The sequence below is a fragment of the Abramis brama genome, assembly GCF_963993115.1.
Source record: "Abramis brama genome assembly, chromosome: 14".
NCBI lineage: Eukaryota > Metazoa > Chordata > Actinopteri > Cypriniformes > Leuciscidae > Abramis > Abramis brama.
The window spans coordinates 35859788-35882534 of NC_139976.1; the positions used below are offsets into that span (position 1 = coordinate 35859788).

Consider the following 22747-nt stretch of genomic DNA (forward strand, 5'->3'; position numbering starts at 1 on the left):
GAGGAATCTGATGGGCTGATGAAGATATGATTTCAGTATCATCATTACCACCAGATGTCACAAGAGATCAGATAAACGCGTTTATACTGTCTATGCTACGTGGTGAAGAAACCAGTGACATTTTCCTGAAGTAAACTATTTTCTTGTTTTGTTTTGTTTTGTTTTGTTTTCCAGAACTACATGTGTTCAGGGACAGAGTGGTTTTATTTTTTTATTTTTTTATTCACCGGGGCTAGAGTATGATTAGGGATAGAGTGATTCCTTTTCTTTTGTTTTCTGTTATTGTATTTTATTTAATTGTATTTACTATATTTTTTAACACCAGGGGCTATTTGATTGATATTCTATTCTCCGTAGCTACAGTATGATCAAGGATAAAGTGATTTTAATTTTTTGTTTACATTTTTTTTTATTCTAGTCTGCTACAATATGATCAGTGATAGAGTGATTTTTTTATTTTTTAATGTTATTTTTTATTATATTCTGCTATAGTATGATCAGGATATTTTTAATTTTCTCTCAGAACACATGAGAGCAGCACACATCTTTCAGTCTGTCTGTCTTGATTAAAAGCAGCAGATACCATCAATAAAATACACCTTAGCTATACCTGCACATCGACTTTATTAGAATTTTAGACTTTATGCAGATGCAGGCTGTTTTAAAAGTAATGTCGTTTTATATTCATTCCAGAAAAGTCATAAAGTATCAGTTATAATAATTAATAGTAAATCCACCTGATTCTAATGACATAAGTTTAAATGAGGCAAAAGTAAAAAAATATATTAACCTAAGGTAAGACTAAAAAATAATGTAAGAAAGCTGTTATGTAAAATTAATTAAATAAATAAATAATAGACAACTGGTTAAAGTTTTTTATTATTAACATTAGAAAACAATAAACAATAAGACAGAATTATATGCAAGGGAGCAAGAAAATAATAAGAATTACAGTAATATTATTATTAGAAGAATCAGAAATCAGATACAGGTTACTCTTTCTAAACTCACACTTGAGTAAGAAAGATAGATCTAAATAAAATAAAAATAAAAACATTGACTCTTCTCTCTCATAATGTGTAAAACCAGAACATATTGCCTAACTAACAAATTGAGAAATCAGAAAACAAATGTTTTTCCAGAGATTGTTAGTAGGCCTGGGTACCAGAGTAAATGAGACAAATCTTTAGTTCGGAGACCACAGAATGAGCAATTTACATTAAATAAATCATCAGAAGTAAACCTTTTTTTTTTTTTTTTTGTATATACAATATCCCAGCTGATGTGACAGAATCAGCACAAGGACATAGTGACGACATGGTTGCGATCACGTCACATCCGCCAGAGGGCGCTGATGGTTTCCAAAGCCTCTGGCATCGAGACATCTACAGAGAGGACAATGTAGTAGTTAGTAATGTTTGGCAAAGCACAGGGTCATTAGAAACAAGTCAACACACAACAGCAGTGATTCACAGCTGAGCAGGAGAGAGCTGGAGTCGCACGATGGGAGCAACTGTGTGTTAATAAATTATCAGATAAGTTCGAGAAGCATCAAGCGAAGCGAAGAAGTCAAAGCAGGAACAATGAGGATCTGAATCTGGATGATTCATGCGGACTTTCTCACTTTACTCGACGAGGACGAACAAAGATCGCCAGTAGTGCTGTCGCTTTCGCATTACTCTAGTGTGGCATAATCTTTACTGGGTCTTTACTGATCTTGACTGGTCTTTACTGATCTTGACTGGTCTTTACTGATCGTTTAAAGTCCCGAGGATGGCGCTCGCTCGCGTGAACCGCGTCTGATCTGATCGCTCTCGGTAAGTAAGAGACACTTCATTTCATTCAGTCAATAATTCCTGTCTGGGTGAAGAAATAAAACTGCTTTTGTTTACAAATGCTTTAATGCCTTTATTTGACCTCTGTGTGGTTTGTGTGAACTTTCACTTCAGTACAGAAAAATGCTTAAATGAAAGCTTTAGTGCAGGTCGCTGCCTAAAATAACTTTTAAACTAACATTAAATACCGTGGTAATAGTATGGTTTTTGGACAGGGTACTATGGCAGTGCACTAATGTTTTTGTATGTTAAAAACACATTAAAAGTTTTAATATTGGAGATAGTAATAATCATTCAGTATCGGTCACTGTTCCTCATCTTGTATGTCCTAATTGTTGATTATTTATTAAAACTGATCTAAACTTTTTTCTTTTTGTTCCATAAATGTCCACTTTTTTATGCAATCATATTTACAGGTATTGTTTTTAGGAAATTAATTACAAATATGTTAAATATTACATCTTTAAAACTTCATAATCTAAACGAAAAGTAATATTTTTAAACCATTTTAATATTTATTCTGGCAAAATGATTCATATCTTTCCTTTTAATTAAAGCTGTCTCAATTGTGGCATAATATTCAACACAACGAACAATTTTGCGTCTAATAAAGTTTCCTCAAAAGTATTTTTTTAACGTTTATACAGATGCAGGCTGTTTTACACACTTTGTCAGTTCAGTAAACACTTAGGGTAATGGTTAAGAATGAATAAACCCACAACAATAATACTAACTAATAGTAGCCCTAATATAATTTTAAATTCCGATTCATAAATAATAAATAATTTAACTTTAACCACAAGTTACACCATTAACCACGAGTAAGACTAATAATGGAAGAGCTGTACATGTAAACAAATAAAACAAAATAAACCCAATAATCACAAACCATTTCAGGATTTTTAGGCTATATCAGGTTTCCTTGATGTCAAATTAAAAAATGACTCGTATAGGCGATTCAGAGTCGATAACTTTATTTATCATGCACTTCCGACTTTACAACTTTGCAGAATGTTTACATTCACAAACTATATTACACACTGCATGAAAGGGAATATTAGAAAAACCATAATAGGAGCACTTTAAGCATTGTTTCTGTTGGCATTGAGTACGCAGTTAGGAGAGTTTTCAACTGGTCTTGACTGAGTATGAATATGATTTAATGGCAGCACTGCAGCCTTCATCTTCCACATCTGTGACTGCTTGAGGTATCAGTTCAACTCTGAAAATAGAAGACAGGAAATGGCTCGCGTTGATGGCTTAGGCTGTTATTAGGGTTGACAGATGCTTGCCAGTGCCAAAATGAAACTCAATGCATATGCTTTCATTGGATTGCACAATGTGCTTTGGGAGGGAATAGAAGAAACTGTGTTTGAACATTTAAAGAGCGTGGTAGATTTGTTTGTTTTGATAATAGGCCCTGGGCAAAAAATCAACATAGCCACAGTTTTGATAACTTTTATGTTTTTTGACAACTCAGTAACACAGTATTTTGTGTGGGAATATTGTATCGAAACACGGATGGCAAGTATCATTCTTTTCAGAGCCTGAATTTTGGATCGGGATTCCGAATATTGTGGAAATGAATGTAAGCTCTGCGCTTTTAATATTAAATAATAACAATTTTTAATTTCTTTCAGACTGTAAATCAGCACTACTGCATCTCTCTCTTTCTCTCTCATTCTCTTTGTGTTATTGCTTAGACTATTTCACAACTAAAATAAGCCAATAGTGCCATCTAGCATCCAAGTTGTACACTTTTAATGGCAAATTTATGTATCTTCCTAAAACGTTAAAATTATTCTGCACATAATTAGCTACTTTTAATATCGTGGCTTAAAAATCATGATAATATCATATCGTGGCTTAGGAATCGTGATATCGTGGTTTAGGAATCATGATCCTATCGAGGATTAGGAATCATGATAATGTGGTTTAGGAATCATGATAATATTGTGGCTTAGGAATCATGATAATATTGTGGTTTAGGAATCAAGATAATATTGTGGCTTAGGAATCGTGATAATATTGTGGTTTAGGAATCGTGATAATATTGTGGCTTAGGAATCGTGATAATATTGTGGCTTAGGAATCGTGATAATATTGTGGTTTAGGAATCGTGATAATATTGTGGCTTAGGAATCGTGATAATATTGTGGTTTAGGAATCGTGATAATATTGTGGTTTAGGAATCGTGATAATATTGTGGTTTAGGAATCGTGATAATATTGTGGCTTAGGAATCGTGATAATATTGTGGTTTAGGAATCGTGATAATATTGTGGTTTAGGAATCGTGATAATATTGTGGTTCAGGAATCGTGATAATATTGTGGCTTAGGAATCGTGATAATATTGTGGTTTAGGAATCGTGATAATATTGTGGCTTAGGAATCGTGATAATATTGTGGTTTAGGAATCGTGATAATATTGTGGCTTAGGAATCGTGATAATATTGTGGCTTAGGAATCGAGATAATATTGTGGTTTAGGAGTCGTGATAATTTCGTGGCTTAGGAATCGTGATAATATTGTGGCTTAGGAGTCGTGATAATATTGTGGTTTAGGAATCATGATAATATAATTTCGTGGCTTAGGAATCATGATAATATTGTGGCTTAGGAATCGTGATAATATTGTGGCTTAGGAATCGTGATAATATTGTGGTTTAGGAATCGAGATAATATTGTGGTTTAGGAATCGAGATAATATTGTGGTTTAGGAATTGTGATAATATAATTTTGTGGCTTAGGAATCGTGATAATATTGTGGCTTAGGAATCGTGATAATATTGTGGCTTAGGAATCGTGATAATATTGTGGTTTAGGAATCGTGATAATTTCGTGGCTTAGGAATCGTGATAATATTGTGGCTTAGGAATCGTGATAATATTGTGGCTTAGGAATCGTGATAATATTGTGGCTTAGGAATCGTGATAATATTGTGGCTTAGGAATCGTGATAATATTGTGGCTTAGGAATCGTGATAATATTGTGGTTTAGGAATTGTGATAATATAATTTCGTGGCTTAGGAATAATGATAATATTGTGGCTTAGGAATCCTGATAATATTGAATCGTGGCTTAGGGAGTGTGATAATGTATCATGGGGGCACTAGTGATTCCCACCACTATTTGATAATGTTCATGTTTAGAGAATGATTTATGAATTTAAGAAATTTATTGAGATATTTAATTTAAGATAATGAAAATGTTTATGTACATGTGGTTTTGATCACCAGGGTCCGCAGTGATGCAGTGAAGATGGGCGCTGTTGCGGCGAGTCAGGCAGGCGCGGGCGGTTGAGCTGGCATTGAGGACAGGAAGAATGCACTTATCCCAAATCGGCACCAACAAAATCTGCTTCCTGCTTTCCCTGGCATTTTGTGCCCTCCTGGTGCTCCTTATTCCCTCCTTACAACCTCCACAGCGTCAGGCCGATCTGCCCCAACCGCGACCCCGTGCCAAACCCGCCAGAGCCGGACGCAGACACGACCTCTACGGGAACCCCGGCCAAGGAAGTCATGATGCCAAGGATGGTAGTTTCATTCACCCACTTCCTCCCGGAGGCCGACCCCGGGACCCGCAGACGGTGTTAGAGCGGGACGCTGCACACGCCAGCTCCCCTGGGTCCCGTTCCAAAGACTCATTGGATTTGAGAGACATTTTTATTGCCGTTAAGACCACCAGAAAGTATCACAAGTCCAGACTGCAGCTCCTGTCTCAGACCTGGGTGTCCAAAGCCAAGGAACAGGTAGGGAAGCGTTGTATTCGTCTATTACTTATAAATAATCACTATTATTCTGGAATCCACTAAAGGTGAAACTGCCAAGTTACACATTCATTTTTTCTTTTGATCTGTTTTGGTAATTTTTCATTACATCGTCAAGGTAGTTCACCCAAGTTCTCTCTTCAAATGCAATCAAAATGTAAATATGAACATTAACTCTCTGAAAACGGCAAATTCTGTTTCCCAATTGAGACATCTCCAATCAAAAGTACACTTTGTTTTTTTAAATTAAAATAAATAATGAAAAATATCAAGTTGCACATGAGATCATCAATCGTCTGATGACGGCTCATCGTTGGCTTGTGCAATGACAGAAGTCAAGAAAGTCTTTCAGTCTTCTGTGCTCTCTACAATGTGCATATCTACTGTCTGCATTAAAACAACATGAAGTGAAAAAATGCATTTGTACAGAAAATTAAAATCGGGCTGTCAAATCGATTAATCACGATTAATTGCATCTAACATAAAAGTCTGTAAATATATATACTTATATAAATATATATGTGTGTGTTTGTAAGTGCATATATAGGCTATATATATATATATATATATATATATATATATATATATATATATATATATATATATATATATATACACACACACACATGCACATATATTATGTGTTTATTTACAGACGTTTATGTAAGATGCGATTAATCGCTTTGACAGCATTTCAAAATAAAGTTAACTATTTGATGACCGCTCACTGAAAATTTGGCATTTTTAAAAAGGTCAAACAAGTCTTCTAGTATTATATATACATCATTTTTTTTACATTCCATCATATAATTTAGCCATTTGATTGAAGTGTCGCCACACCGCCCTTGATATTATGCAGTAGTTGATGTTTCGAACTAAATGATCACCAGAAGCTTGATGTTTTACTGGAAGATTGATTTTTGACCTTTTGATTAAACATTACAAGGTCCAAAAAAAAAATGCATGGGTGAATCGTTCACAATGCAAAACAAATAGGCTGAACTTCCATTTCATGTGGACTTCATGCTCTCCTGGACATGTACATGCCATTTTGCAGAGCCTTGCAATTGGCCAGTGACATGTGTAAAGGTGTTAATACACACAGTGGTCAGTGTAAACCTGTGAAGAGGAAGTGTGGCAGCCGCTCTCTGGCGGTGTGCCGGGTGCTTTTAAGAGTGTTTGAGGTTAACGGGGGTTCAGTTTTGGTGCCCCTCGGGCCCCCTGGAAGAGGAAGTTCCTCAGCAACCCGAGACACACAGACTTAAGACGGTGTGTGTTTGCTTTCATCCAAGCACATTTACTTGACTGCCAAAGGCGCCGGGGCAGCAGACTCTCCCCCTTCCTGAGGCCTCTCCAGAGCGCTGAGTGGGGCCCTAAGGGGCCCCGAGATTGACTTAACCTGTAAAGCAGCGCAGAACCATTGTTTTGCCATTGCACAACAGAGCCAAAATGCCCAGGAGAAATTTCAAGAATTCAGCCTCACTCATAAAGCGAGATTGTGTGTTTGGTAAGTGCCAGCTCATGCCAGAAGAAACATTCTTTCTCTATTAGATTTGCAGAATTTGTCCAGACTTTTGGGGCAAAGTCCACTCCTCAACCTTGTTCCTTATATGACTTTCTACTTGAATAACCTTTTACTTTTAGCTACACTTTCTGAAAAAGGTTTAAGGACCATCTTCAAATGATAATTACATAAGGACACATACTTCATTTTGTTGGATATGCCATGTAATCATTGGAAAACATGGTTTACACTTTATTTTAAGGTGTCATTGTTACAGTGTAAATATATTTAAGCACTGAGTAATATTAAGCAACTACCTGTGCTTACTAAAGGGTTAGGGTAGGATTAGGGTTAGGGTTGCAAAATTCTGGGAATTTTCAAAGATGGAAACTTTCCATGGGAATTAATGGGAATTTAAGGGAATTAACAGGAATTTATGGGAATAAACGGGAATAAACTGGGAATTTTCAAAGTTGAAGGTTGGCTCTTATAGGGAACTTAAATATAGTTGAGGAAAGTATATTTTAGCATAATCTTGACTAAAACAAACAGATGCCATTCAAATACACTTGAATATCCATGCCATTCCTCAATCGCATGCACATAGCACACTGCTTACTGCATGGCTATTGAGACCACACCCCCTACTGGCACTGTGCATGCCTCCATTACATGCACAGAAGCCAAAGCACAAGACTATTGAAGGCACACATTTGAGCCTGTGGACTAAACAAAGTGAAGTAAGTTTTGTTGATATTATGGGGAAATATATTTATTAAATGTTTAAATTGCAAATATCACATACAAATGTATTCATCTAGCAGATAGCAAGCTGATAAGTTAGATGCTAAATAAGCTAGCATAACTTTATTTACCACATAAGTAGGGCTGGGCGGTATGACGGTATATATCGTTACCGCGGAAGAAAATGTCAACCGTAACAGATTTTTTTATTCCGTGTATACCGCAACATGTAAATAAGTAGGTGTGGTTAACTCGCGTGCAGCGTGCGTGAGACTGAGACACTGATATTTGTCAAAGAAACATGAAGAAAGACCAAGAGGATCCACAAAAGGAATTACGCTTTCAAAATGAACGTGATATTTTCGGGGGGGAAGGCACAGAAGTCAACTAGAGCAGTGCAGCACACTGAAAGTTTAGAGAGACGCACATGCTCGCAACGGGGCTTACTTGACAACAAGTTCATATATCAATATTCTAACAAATAGAAATAACCTTAAATAATGTATCTATCCGTCTCTTATGTGTACAGTTACTTTCAGAGTGGACGCGCAAGCGGTTGCCGTTGTAATGAATATTTCCAAAATTCCCCAGCTTAACTTCCCATGGAAATTTACCGGAAACTTTCCGGAAATTTACCGGAAATTTTCCGCCCCTTTCCAACCCTAATTAGGGTTTGGTTGAGGGTTAGTTGCATGTAATTATGCATAATTTATAGTTATTACTATGGTAAGTACATGTAACAAGGACACTGTAAAATAAAGTGTTACCGAAAACTTTAATCCTGTTTAAACAGCTTTAAAGCTTTAAACCCTGGAAAAAAACAATCTCAGACATTCTCACAGTGGCTTTGTTCAGGAGTTTTCCAAAGTGCAACTTAAGATGTACCAAGTGTTGGAAAATATCAAGAATCCCTTTTATTTCCAGTGTTGTGACCCTTGCAGCAGTAGCGGAGTATGAAGGACTTTAAAGCAGTAGTTGAAAATGGTCTTTATTTACTCTCCATTAAACAAATATCATGTTAAATTTATGTAAAAAAATAAAATAAAAAAAAATACAATTGTTTCAGGTATTTTGGGATGGCATATTGATGTTTGTGTATTTTACAACTTAAAACTGTATATGTCATTAAGTCATATATTGTTAATATTGTTGTTGACCTTAAACTTTTCTGGTAACTGTTAACCATTATAATACAGGTTGTAAAATTGCATGCCACACTCACTAAATGGCATAAAATATGACACAAAACACCCTAATGTAGCCTACATTACTGATAGCGAATGTAAGAAGAAACAAAGTTATTCATAAAATATAATCATATATGATGACTTTGGCATTGTCCTTTTACTGTATTTTTCTTTTCTGTAAATTACTTCCAGAAACCACCATTTCAACTGTTTTACAGTAAAATTACATAATGCAAGTTTAATTAATTAAAGTTCTATATAAAATACTATTTTATTTGCTTACCTGTTTTAACATTTTCATTACTTGAAATAAAATAAACGTTAACTGAAATAAAACAAAATATAAAAAACTTGTCATAGCAATAATTCTTATTTTCATTGTTTAACTTGATGTACTAAAATAATTAAAACTAAAACAAAAATTAATAAAAACTACATAGACTTAGGGGGGAAAAACTAATAAAAATGACAAAAACACACAAAACCGTGGAGAATACAAAAATAAAAACCTATAATAGTATCTCAATTGCATGAGATATTTACCTGCATGTCATGTGACCATTAACCAACATCGGAGAACCATGAACATGTGAATGTGTTGTTAAATTATTGAAATATTAACTTCAAATTCTCAGTGGGTACTTGAGGCAAGTAATTTAGATCAAAGGGGTTTGGCTGACAAAAAAAGTTTGTGAATCCCTGACTAAAATGTGTAAAGATGATGAAAAGTATTTTACAGCACTGGTCACTGCATCTCTGGCTCCTGCGGATTGAACACGGTGACTTTCTCTGTTTCAGACGTTTATCTTCACTGATGGGGAGGATAAGGAGCTCCGGCAGAAAGCAGGTAGTGTTATAAGCAGTTGTGCCTCTTAAATGATCAACCATTTTACAGCTTAATTTTAAAGGGGTGGTTGAATGTGATTTCACTTTTCCAACTTTAGTTAGTGTGTAATGTTGCTGTTTGAGCATAAACAATATCTGCAAAGTTACAACGCTCACATTTCAAAGCAAAGGGAGATATTTGCCTTTAAAGAAATAATTTTTTTAAGGATTACAACGAACGGCTGGTACATGACATTCCTCCCGGGTTAGTGACATCACTAACTCTAAAATTTACATAAACCCCGCCCCCTGAACACGTAGTCCATGTTGAGAAGAGGAAGAGTTGTTGTAGTCGAGCACATTTGTGAGTCTGCTCAAGCTGTCGCATCCGTCTTTTCACATGCAATACAGTGAGTAACACAAATGCAATATCAGGTCACTCTGTACGCATCTTACAACAGTTCCCATATGAGTGATTTATGGATTATCATGACAGAATATGCTAATCAATGACTTGAAGATAGTTAACTCCACATCAGCAACATAAATTCATCAACTAACCATTCAGAAACGTCCTGTTGCTTCTACATGTTGTCACTTCTTCTTGAGTCTCTCCATCATTGTCCGACTCCAGTTTAAACATAAAAGGCAGAACAGTTTCTTACATATTAGTGCATGTCTGCGTGAGGCAAGCAGTTGAAGCTCCGCCCTCTGTGCCGGGAGCAGCAGCTCATTTGCATTTAAAGGGACACACGAAACGACACGTTTTTCTGAGCCTCAAAAAGGGACAATTTTAACATGCTGTAAAAATGATCTGTGGGGTATTTTGAGCTAAAACTTCACATACACACTCACTTATTTTACATATTGTAAAAAGGGGCATTATACCACCCCTTTAAGAGAAAAAAATCTAGATACCATAATAAAATCTCACTACTCGACTAGACAACCATCCTGACCCGTGCCTAGTTAGAAGAACCTCATATTCATGCTTCATTCATCAGGACATGGAGTATGTCATGTGAAATTATGTTACGGGTCATCTAAATCATAAAAGCATAAGTGGTCTGTCATTGTCTCCTCAAGGGCTCAACATCATCAACACCAACTGCTCTGCTGCGCACACGCGTCAAGCCCTGTGCTGCAAGATGTCTGTGGAGTATGACAAGTTCATCGAGTCACAGAAAAAGTTGAGTTCATCTTACATGGAAATTCATCTCACTAAATGGAAGATCTCCCAATTCATGAAATCATAGCATACAGTCGTCATCACCAGCATTATCAGCAGATGTTTCGTTCATTAAGATAAAAGTTTGGATTTTTATTAAGTTATAATATTAAGGCTAATATATGATATGAATATATGATAAAATGTCATTTATTCCTGTGATCAAAGCTGAAATATCAGCATCATTACTCCAGTCTTCAGTGTCACATGATCCCTCAGAAATCATTCTAATATGATGATTTGCTGCTCAAGAAACATTTATGATTAATATAATGTTGAAAACAGTCGTGCTGCTTTATATTTTTTTTTGTGGAAACAGTGAAACATTACCAGTGAAAAGTTTTGGGTAAATTAAGTAAGATTGAAAATAGAATAATACTTTATTCAGCATTCAAATTATCAAAAGTGGCAGGAAATACATTTAAAATGTTGCAAAAAAAATGTTTTGCTGTTCCTTCGAACTTTCTATTCATCAAAGAATCCTGAAAAATATATCAGGGTTTCCCCAAAGATATTACACAGAAATATTTATTGATCATCAAATCTTCATATTAGAATGATTTCTGAAGGATCATGTGACACTGAAGACTGGAGTAATGATGCTGAAAATTCAGCTTTGATCTCAGGAATAAATTACATTTTAACATACACTACCGGTCAAAAGTTTTAGATCGGTAAGATTTTTAATGTTTTTAAAATAAGTCTCTTCTGCTCACCAAGGCTGTGTTTATTTGATTAAAAATACAAACAAAAACCGTAATATTGTGAAATATTATTCTAATGTAAATCATCTGTTTTCTATGTGAATATATAGTAAAGAGTAATTTATTCCTGTGATCAAAGCTGAATTTTCAGCATCATTACTCCAGACTTCAGTGTCACATGATCCTTCAGAAATCAGTATAATATGATGATTTGATGATCGAGAAACATTTTGAAAACATTTTGAAAATGTTGAAAACAGTTGTGTAGATTTTTATTTAAGGATTCTTTGATGAATAGAAAGTTCAAAAGAACAGCATTTATCTGAAATCTAAAGCTTTTGTAACATTAAACACTACCGTTCAAAAGTTTGGGGTCAGAAATAATTTTAATTTTATTTTTGGGGGAAAGAAATAAAATAAATCAATACTTTTATTCATCAAGGATGAGTTAAACTGATCAAAAGTTACAGTAAAGACAGTTATAATGTTAGAAAATATTCTATTTTAAATAAATGCTGTTCTTTTGAACTTTCTATTCATCAAAGAATTTTGAAAAAAGATTGTACACAACTGTTTTCAACATTGATAATAATAATGAGCATCAAATCATATTAGAATAATTTCTGAAGGATCATGTGACACTGAAGACTGGAGTAATGATGCTGAAATTCACAGGAATAAATTACATTTTAAAATGTATTAAAATAGAAAACAGTCATTTTAAATTGTCATAATATTTCACAATAATACTGTTTTTTTTTTAATTGTTTTTATCAAATAAATGCAGCCATGGTGAGCAGAAGAGACTTCTTTTAAAACATTAAAAATCTTACTGATCTAAAACTTTTGACCGGTAGTGTATATTCAAATAGTTATTTTAATTCATAATAGTATTTCACAATATTACTGTTTTTACTGTATCAAATAAAAGCAGCCTCTGTGAGCAGAAGAGACTTCTTTGAACATTAGTGTATTAACAGCCTTCTAAAGATCTCAGCATGAAGAGGCAGTGTTTTCATGTGTGTTTCTGTCTTCCCCGTGTGTGTTCTGCAGGTGGTTCTGTCACGTGGATGATGATAACTATGTGATCCTGCCCAGTTTGCTGGAGCTGCTGTCCTCCTACTCTCACACACAAGATGTGTATCTGGGCCGGCCCAGCCTGGACCACCCCATAGAGGCCGCCGAGAGGGTCAAGAGCGACGGATCGGTGAGCTTTGACTGGAAAGAGTAGGCCTGGGGGATAAAACGACATCGGTATTTATCGACGGTATACCTTTGTGACACATCTCACGATAGTTTCCCTAAATGCATTAAAATTAGGGCTGGGTGAATTAATTAATAAAAAAAAAAAAAAACGCAATTAACGCAGCACTTTTTTTTTGCCTGGTATGATTGCCGAAAATATGACGTCCCGCCCCTCCGTGTTCGGCGATCAGGTTTCATTCTCGCGCAGCTTTCATGAGCGGGTCTTTTCCGCTCCGTGTATGCGCCGCCGCACTCTCCGTTCCGTGTGTGTGTGTGTGTGTGTGTGTGTGTGTGTGTGTGTGTGTGTGTGGGCGCTCTGCGCTCTCTGCTCATTGTTCTGCTCTATCGTTAACGCCCCAGACGCTCCAATCATGTCCCGATCACGCACTGGAAAAGCAAAGTCCGCTCAAATAACGTGAAATTTCTCAGTAGTAGACTTCTGTTTGCTGAGCTGGTATAGCCATGCTGGGCAACAATGGTAAAATGACCTGCTCTGATCACATGCTCTGGTAATAATAGTTTTGTAGGACTATATATTATTTTGATAATTAGAAAATAAAAGAAAAAAAATCTGTTAAATTGATTGTTGATTGATTATTGAAAAAGAATACATTGATATATTGATGTTTAATATTATTTTAATATAGGTCTATTTTCTGTTCCTTTTTTTTCCCTGTGTTTAATTTAATTAGGTGATTCTAAGTTTAAATATTGATGATTACAAGCTTGGGGGAAATGCAATTCATTGCAATTAATTACAGCAAATTGTGCAATTAATTAGTTAATTTTTTTTTTATCGATTCCCAGCCCTAATTAAAATGTAAATTGACATGAAGCCACATAACAAGTTTGGTTAAATGAACAAACGTGCACCGTCCCTGATCATAAACAGCCTATCATATGCCTTGATAAAGTGCTATGTGTGACAAGTAAACAGCCAATCATTTAACAATTTGCGTTGCTGTGGGGTTCGGTTGTGCCATCGCCGTGCTTGCGGACGATGGGGAGATTGTGAATATAAAAGGACATGGATTAATCTAACAGCCTATCACACGGCAGAAATAAATGTGACAACAGCCGTTAATAATGTTCTGCGTGTCTCTGTGAATGAGTGCCGTAGTTTCGTCTACTACACAAACTCGAACAGGCATGATGCTCCCAATGTTTTCAGCATCTGCATCTCAATATATGAAGACATGAAGTTCATCTCTAGAGCTGCTTCTGAGAGTTACTTCACAAGCTTTTTACTGTCTAATTATAGAAAAACTAACATCAAATACACTCTGAAACTGAAACTATAAGATCTTCATGACAAAACGTCAAAATAAAAGTCCAGTTTAATTTGAAGAAACTACTATTGTATATTAAAATGTAATTCTTGTAGTAAAATATAATCTTCTTGGGTACATTTTGACTGAGCTATACTATAAAAAAAAAAGTAATTTTACTCCATCTGTGATGAAATTATAGCTTCATTCTTATTCGTTTTTGTTTTGTTTGTTTTTTGCCTTTGTGATATTTTGATCATGATTAAAGGACAAATCCAGTGAAAAATGAACCTAGGGGTAATTAACACATGGTTACCGAGTCGGTCGTTCCCTGGGATGCGTTTTCATGAAAATCGAATGTAAAGAGTTTTATCTTTAAAAACAGATTAGCTCATAACACTAGTATATGGGGCACAGAGTAAGTAAAAGTAAATCGCTAGTTAATACCACTAACAATGCTCAAAATAGCCTCACACTAACACGGTAGCATAATGAGGGTCCCTACATGCAAACCGAAGCATTGAGAAGTGAGAACTTTGTAAGTGTACAGACAGTTTAATAAGAAGATACTTTATAAAGACAGTACATTACGCGTTTACAGACAGGAGCCATCTTGGAAAACAGTCTCGACTAGTCGAGTCACGAACTACGTGCTACGTTAGATTGCACTATGCGTAATTCCTATCGACCAGCTCACTTAGCACGGCGTTCGTGACTCGATTAGTCGAGACTGTTTCCCAAGATGGATCCTGCATGTAAACGCGTAATGTACTGTCTTTATAAAGTATCTTCTTATTAAACTGTCTGTACACTTACAAAGTTCTCAATGCTTCGGTTTGCATGTAGGGACCCTCATTATGCTACCGTGTTAGTGTGAGGCTATTTTGAGCATTGTTAGTGGTATTAACTAGCGATTTACTTTTACTTACTCTGTGCCCCATATACTAGTGTTATGAGCTAATCTGTTTTTAAAGATAAAACTCTTTACATTCGATTTTCATGAAAACGCATCCCAGGGAACGATCGACTCGGTAACCATGTGTTAATTACCCCTAGGTTCATTTTTCACTGGATTTGTCCTTTAATATATACAGTACCTTTCAAAAGTTTGGCATCGCTAAGATTTTCTAATGTTTTTGAAAGAAATCTCTTCTGCTCACCAAGGCTGCATTTTTATTTGATCATAAATCCAGTGAAAACAGTAATATTGTGAAATATTATTACAATACCTGTTTTCTATTTGAATATATTTTACAATGCAATTTATTCAAAGCTGGATTTTCAGCATCATTACTCCAGTCTTCAGTGTCACATGATCCTTCAGAAATCATTCTAAATATGCTGATTTGTCAGTTTTGCTGCTTCAGGTTTTGTGGAATGCGTGGAATTTTTTTTCCAGGATTTTTTCTTTAAATAGAAACTTTAAAAGAACAGCATTTATTTTAAAGTTAAATCTTTTGTGACGTTAGAAATGGTCACTTTTGATCAATTTAATGCATCCTTGCTGAATAAAAGTATACATTTCTTTGGAGAAAAAAGACATCCTGCTGACCCCAAACTTCTGAATGGAAGTGTATTAATCGTGTGTGTGTGTGTGTGTGTGTGTGTGTGTGTGTTCTGCAGGTGTCGGTGAAGTTCTGGTTCGCCACCGGAGGAGCTGGATTCTGCATCAGCCGAGGCTTAGCGCTCAAAATGAGTCCATGGGCGAGGTACACACACACTTACCCTTTGCTCAGTGATCTTACACTGATCATGCTGTTACACAAGTTTGTTCTTGCCATGAATTAAACAAAACATAATTGACATGCATACATTTATGCCTGTAACCCCAGATCCACTTTGCATGTTAACACACCTTCCGGCATTCTTGTCAGCTTTATTCAGCGAGCACATGACTTACAGTTTTGATGTCAACACCTTATAATTATATATTCAAGACACCATAACTTAATCTTTCATAGGCCTCTAAGTTAACACAGGTTTACATGCTAATCGATAAGATGTCTCAGATGTTACAAGCGTTTTGGTGTACATGTAAACATGTAATTTTTTACACTGAATTCAATTTCTTTGTCTCTCGCAGTCTTGGAAACTTCATCACAACCGCAGAGAAGATCCGCCTCCCAGACGACTGTACAGTAGGTTACATCATCGAGGCGTTGCTGGAAGTTCCTCTGACACACACAGGCCTGTTCCACTCACACCTGGAGAATCTCCAGAGACTCCCTACAGACAACATACTCAAACAGGTCAGATCGCTGGGAGGACCGTGGGCTAAAAGAGTGGGGGATTTTACAAATGTTCAGCATAACGTTTAATAGAGAGACTGCAAGTTTGTTTTCAACAGTTACACTTGTATAAAATGTTAACCTTATGTATCATATTTTTTTCAAAGGCCTCTAAATAATCAATATGATCAAAACCTGTTGCACACAATCTACTACATGCCTTCTGTCGTCTGAGTGATAGTTCATACTTTTTTAGCAAGTAAAAGGCCTTTTAGTATAATTGTAAATGCATCCACCTTTAGGTCTTTACTGATTTTTATAAAGTAAACGTGTGTCAAGTCATCTTTATTTATATAGCACTTTTTTTTACAAAGCAGCTTTACAGAGATAACAGGAAAATAATGCAACAAAATTTGTTTCCAGAAGAATCCAGCTAAAGTACTAAAGTAGGCTCAGTCGCTCAGTTCTCCTCTGGCCAACGAACGTACAGTGTATGATTATGATTCAGGCAGCATTACAGGTCAAAAGTCAGATTGGATCAGAACATTCAGAATATTATCCAGTTCCATCTGGTTGAAGATCGGAGTCACGAGTTTGTTGAGGATGGCTGTCGTGTCGATAAGGCCTTCACAGTCTATAAGATTAGCATTTATATTGTTAGTAATATTTCAAGATAAACACTTAATGGACTGAAACAACTTTTGTTGAAAATTTTATAAGAAATTATTGTAAGTGTATAATAAGAAAAATGATGTTGAAATGTATCAAATATGATCATCAGGCTTTTGAGGAAGGTTTATTTGTTCATCTCTCAATCATCATTGCATAGTAAACTATCTTTTAAAAAAAATCTTACTTCCCCTTTTGGGCCTAACATTCTAACACTCTGAAACACAATGTACTAAGACGTTCTGTTCTTTGTCTATTTGTGTTATGGAAAACACTTAAGTGCTGATCATGACAAATTCAAAAATATACTGTCTGTATTATGTCATGATATATTGAGTAATCAACTGAACTCTTAACCCTTTACAATGTTTTTTGATGATTCGAGATATTTTTGCTAATGCCAGTAACAGAGGGTAAAAAGGGGCTTGCTTTACCAATTGAACCAATCATATTGATTGAAGGTGACGTGTTAGTCACGCTGATCTTATTTTGTTGTGTCTGTCTTTATCCTATAAAACCTGATGTATTCTTCTTTTCGGTGAGATTCTCTGAGAATTGCTCGAGTAATCTCCCGGCCGTGATTAAAGCATTTGAAGGACATTTGCTGAAGTCTGTCTGTTATTATTGCTGCGCAGCAAGCTAGTTAGGTTAACAAGTGAGAGATAGGGGACGTCGATTGTAGACGAGACCCAGATAGACTTAGGTCAGGTGCGAAATAGAGAAAAATCTACCACACTAAGCATTTAAATGTCATCTTACTAAGACATTATTGGCAGATATAGAGCAACGCCTGATATTTAAATGCATTTTATGTTAGATATACCGTTTTAAAGATCTCATTGATTTACATTACAAGCTATCAGAATTTCATCTTACTATTTATCCATGTAAATATCAGCATCTGTAGCAAATTGTATATTTTGCTCAGTTTGGCTCTGAATAAAATAAGAGGCGTTTTTTCCTCCAAGTACTATATGAATCGTTTTATGATTTTATATAAGATTCCCAGATCACTCCCACCCCTCTACTTTGCCGCATCTGTGTAAATATATATCCTACTTGCATAATACCTGCCTACTCCAATCCCATGATGCCTCTTATGATTGAGATCCTCACAGTTTTTGTGTTACTGTGCTTTCCTCCGTAGGTGACCCTCAGTTATGGTGGATTCGAGAACAGGAGGAATGTGGTCAGTGTTGGGGGAGTGTTCTCATTGGCTGAAGACCCTTCACGGTACACACACACATACGTCCACACCAAATATATAATGTTTTGAACCACAGGTTGTTTCATCACTTAAAAATAAAGTTTGGGCTCTACTAGAATAGGTTTACATGCTTGATAGTTAAAAAAAACAACAACATAATTTTTCACATATTTGACGTTGCAGCTCCTCTTCACAGTCTGTCAGTAACACTCTAGGGTGGGTTTCAAGTACAATGACATAACTCACAGCTTAACTATCATAGTTACGACTTTGATGCATCGTTGAAGAAATCAACTAACTTAACTTTGCGATGCTGTTTGCGAATGTTGGCTAGGGAAGTGTGGTTTCAAACACTGACTCGTTGAACTATGCTGATAATAACAACGGAACTTGCAACCATAGTTGGCTAACGATGCTTTTGGGAACTAAACACACCCCTGTTTAGTTCCTGTCTCTGTGAAGCCCCTCCTTCTGAAAAGCACACTGTGCTCTGATTGGTCGGCTGGATCAGTGTGTTGTGATTGGTCAAGCGCTTTGTGCGTGTTTTGGAAATGTCCCGCCCCTTACCATAACCACCAGTTTAACACACTACTAACTAACTCAACCAGGCCCCGCCCCTTTATTCTGCGTATGAATTATTTAAATGAGGAATATTGTGACGTGTTAAGACTACAATGGAGGCGTTTCAGGGAGTTCAGAAACAGTGACACCGATATAGAGAAGAACTCCCGCTGGAGCATCAACATTACACACTAAAGAAAGATGAATATGTAAAAAAAAGAAGCATAATAGGTCCTCAGGCATGAAATAGAAGTTGTGATAGTCTTTTCTTCCCTGTTGTGACGTATATCTGAGTGAAATGGCTTCTTGTAGTGATGGAAAGTTTGGATCATTTTACTGACTCTCTTGTTCGATCTCGCTCATCAAAATGAACGAATCTTTTTTTGAGTCATTTTGTTCATTTAAGTGGCTTTAAATGTGATGCTTTTAACAGCCAAATTCCCCGAACACATCCACCTACGCAATCTTGATCATATTCTGAATTAAGAAATCATAATGCAGTCAAAAATAATTTACAGGGAACATAAATAATTACTTTACCTTCCGAGTCTTTCATTCATTTGTCACGTGATGGACACAATTAACGACCCATCACTAGCTTCTAGAACAAGAAAAAAATGTAGGGCGGGACTCCATGGGGAATTGATTGGATGGTTGTGGTTTGGCTGATCTTATGTGAGTGACAGGTTGCCCCGCCCTCACGCCAGTAAACATATTATCAGAGAAGAGGGAGGGTATTTTGATTAAAAATGTATTTAAAATAAAATGTGTACAGATAAATAATTTAATATATATTGTTAGGGGGTTTAGGACCCAAGGACCAGATGTTTGAAAGAAGACCCGGAGTCAGAGTTATGATAAATTGAAGAAAAGTTTTACTGAAGATAGTTTGCAGTTTCATCAGCAGAAGTCAGGACTCACACAGGAGTTCGTAGGCTGTAACCCCGCTTACAGTTACACAAATCACAGCAGTTATACCCCCCCCCCCCACACACACACACACACACACACACACAGAGCAGTTATACCCTACCAAGGTCTAAGCTACGTGCTTGCTTCTGGTTGCAGTTTCTGATTGGCTAAGAAATAGATAAACATAGTAATTTTCCACACATGCAGATAGACAGAAGCATATCCCCACTGATTATGCAGCTGACACTCGGACCCTGAAGTCAGGCACGTCATGACCTTCCAGGTCGCAGATTTGGGTTGCTGGGCGCCAACATGTCCCTCCCGAACAACAACTCAGTCAATCTCCAACAATGCCAGTGGTTCCTTAACCTGTAACCAAGAAGACTAACACACACACCGACACACAGCTTTTCCAAGGTTGGATTTGGCCAGACTCTAACTATAAACATGAGAGTCCTCTCAAAACATCAGGATAATGCGTTCTTTCTCTCAAGGAGAGCTACACTTTAGTCTAACTGGAAAGTAAGGCTTTAACAAAGAAATGGTCCCTTAAACTATTGGCTTCAATGACCCCTGTATGTTTTAATCCACTGAAGTCCCTATTTCATTTCTGAAAGCCGGGATAAATGAGCAAGCACTGTTACTGCAGTCAGATATCAAATACAGACATTCAAGAATACATGAAAAGAACATTTCAGTAATCACACCGGTAACTTCTATAACAAAGTAAAATCTCCAGAGAAGTCATTCAACTCCTTTGATATTTAGATGGAAAAATATTGATTAATACCTTGATTATAATCACTCATTACATATACATTGAAGCAGCAGTGGATTCCTATCCACACCCTTCAATATTATAAACACTACAATATTCTATAAAAAATAACTGTCTATTTTGATTTCATTATCTCTTCAGGTTTAAAAGCGTTCACTGCCTGCTCTACCCAGACACTGAGTGGTGTCCACGCAAGACTCGTCACTGACCGCTGGGATACGAGCGCAGACACAACTCCTCATGCCAAAATAATACTCCGAGTAACTCAGCTGGTTGGTGGTATGTGAAGCTAGTCAACACGTGTTTGTCTGGTACTTTATACGTTTATATGGAGAAACAGGGTGGCTGTAATTTATTGTTGTCCTGAAATATAGTGTTTTTGCCCACTGATTTACATATTGAGTCCCAGTTGTAAGAGCGTTTTGAAAGGATTGTGCTATCCGTTCGATTTACTGGGGGATTTTTCGTTGAAATGATTCAAGACACATTTTTTTGTGGTTTTGACATCTTTATAGAGTTGTCTTTTTCCTAAGGGCCATAAATATGTCCTGCACACTCCTATAAATTTGTGTGCAAGATGATCTCATGGATGAGAAATACAGTATTAATGCAGTTTATAGTTTTTTGTTTTGCAGATTTATGCAACCACCAGCTCATCTATTGCCAATGCTTTTCAGCTTGTGTTCTTCTCTGTTTGTGATTTGTGGATGACAGAAGGCACTCAGTATGTCTCTGGACGTGCAGAAACTCGAGCAATTGAACTCCACTGAAAATATACAGACCAAAAGCAATTGTTGCAAATCTTGCTAATTTATCCATTGCTCGCCATTCATATTTTAATAGAGTGGTTTATTTAGTAGAAAACAACTTTTTGAATTATTTCCATTGAAACACCAGTGTGTGATGATTAGAAACATGACTGTTTAAATGTGTTTTCTGTGCTGTTCGAATGTTATTTGCACAAACACGTTCCTCACTGCAGGCCAGTGGTTTGCGTAAACATGCCAAAACTACACTACGCTTTCTTTCTCTTTTCTTAATAGTGACAAACATTTTGTAAACTCCATTGACACTACCAAATGCTATTGCAGTTGAATGTTTTTGCACCTCTGTTTTTTTTGTTTTGTTTTTATCTGATGACTGATAGTGTTGTAAAGTATGATTTTCATTTTAATAAATGTATTTATTATGCTTGTGCCAGTGTATGCATGATTCATCTGAACATGATGCCTGTTACTGCAATACAACCCAGATGTAATACTTCAGATGTCCTGCGTAGAAAGTAGTTGATTTATTACTCCATGGATTATTAAATTCTCTTGAGACCACTGGGTGTAAGTGTTTATTAACTCGCATATTTTCAAAATCAGCTTATTAAAATGTTGCATATAAATGACCAACTACAGAGTTCCTGCAGATTATTCAGTGAAAAGTTAATGGAATTTGATTATCAGGGAATGAATGAACTGATAAAATGTTCTATATGTTGCTTATTCACAATAAATAATAAAATGTATAATGTAAAATTACTCTGAATTCTGAAATACTCTCTGAAACTCACTTGCTCTAAATTCTTGACATTTTAGCTATTGAATGATCCTCATATAGGAGCTGTTCAGTATTTTTGTGATTTGGCCTGTTATTTTACCATCATGAGTTATTTCTAAGACACTACTTATCATATTTGAAAATAAAATATAAAATAATTATTTGAATGAAAAACCACAGGGTTCATGCTTTCCATTTCAACAGAAAGAAAAAGTTCAGACCATATAATATGCAAGTTTACAGATATTACATTTCTGTTGTATACTCAAAGTCTTCAGTCTGAGCCCCAAAAATAAATGACATGGGATTAGATACGAAGAAGACTATCTTAAAGGGATAGTTCACCCAAAAATGAAAAAGCTGTCATCATTTACTTACTCTCAAGTTGTTTCAAACCTGTATGAATTTCTTTCTTCTGCTGAACACAAAATAAGTTATTTTGAAGATCATCGGTAACCAAGCAGTTGATGGGCCCGATTGACTTCCATAGTATTTTTCCACATACTATGGAAGTCATTTTTGGGTGAACTATCCCT

General features: G+C 36.0%; 1 protein-coding gene across 1 annotated transcript; it reads left to right on the forward strand.

Moving 5' to 3' along the window:
* Nucleotides 1–1344: 1344 nt before the first annotated feature.
* rfng (RFNG O-fucosylpeptide 3-beta-N-acetylglucosaminyltransferase) lies at nt 1345–21858 on the forward strand. The gene is made up of 9 exons (XM_084134420.1): nt 1345–1817; nt 5074–5585; nt 9837–9885; nt 10950–11052; nt 12849–13002; nt 15932–16017; nt 16392–16557; nt 18353–18438; nt 20805–21858. Exons 2-9 carry the CDS (start codon nt 5160–5162, stop codon nt 20869–20871), a joined length of 1137 nt encoding a protein of 378 aa, XP_083990546.1. The 5' UTR covers nt 1345–1817; nt 5074–5159; the 3' UTR covers nt 20872–21858.
* The last annotated feature ends 889 nt before the right edge of the window (nt 21859–22747 follow it).

Excerpts from the sequence above, each read along its gene's own strand:
- rfng (XM_084134420.1), top strand. The coding sequence starts at position 5,160 with ATGCACTTATCCCAAATCGGCACCAACAAAATCTGCTTCCTGCTTTCC. Across the intron at positions 16,558-18,352 it reads CAGACAACATACTCAAACAG|GTGACCCTCAGTTATGGTGG; the intron begins GTCAGATCGCTG and ends TTTCCTCCGTAG. Across the intron at positions 18,439-20,804 it reads TTGGCTGAAGACCCTTCACG|GTTTAAAAGCGTTCACTGCC; the intron begins GTACACACACAC and ends TTATCTCTTCAG.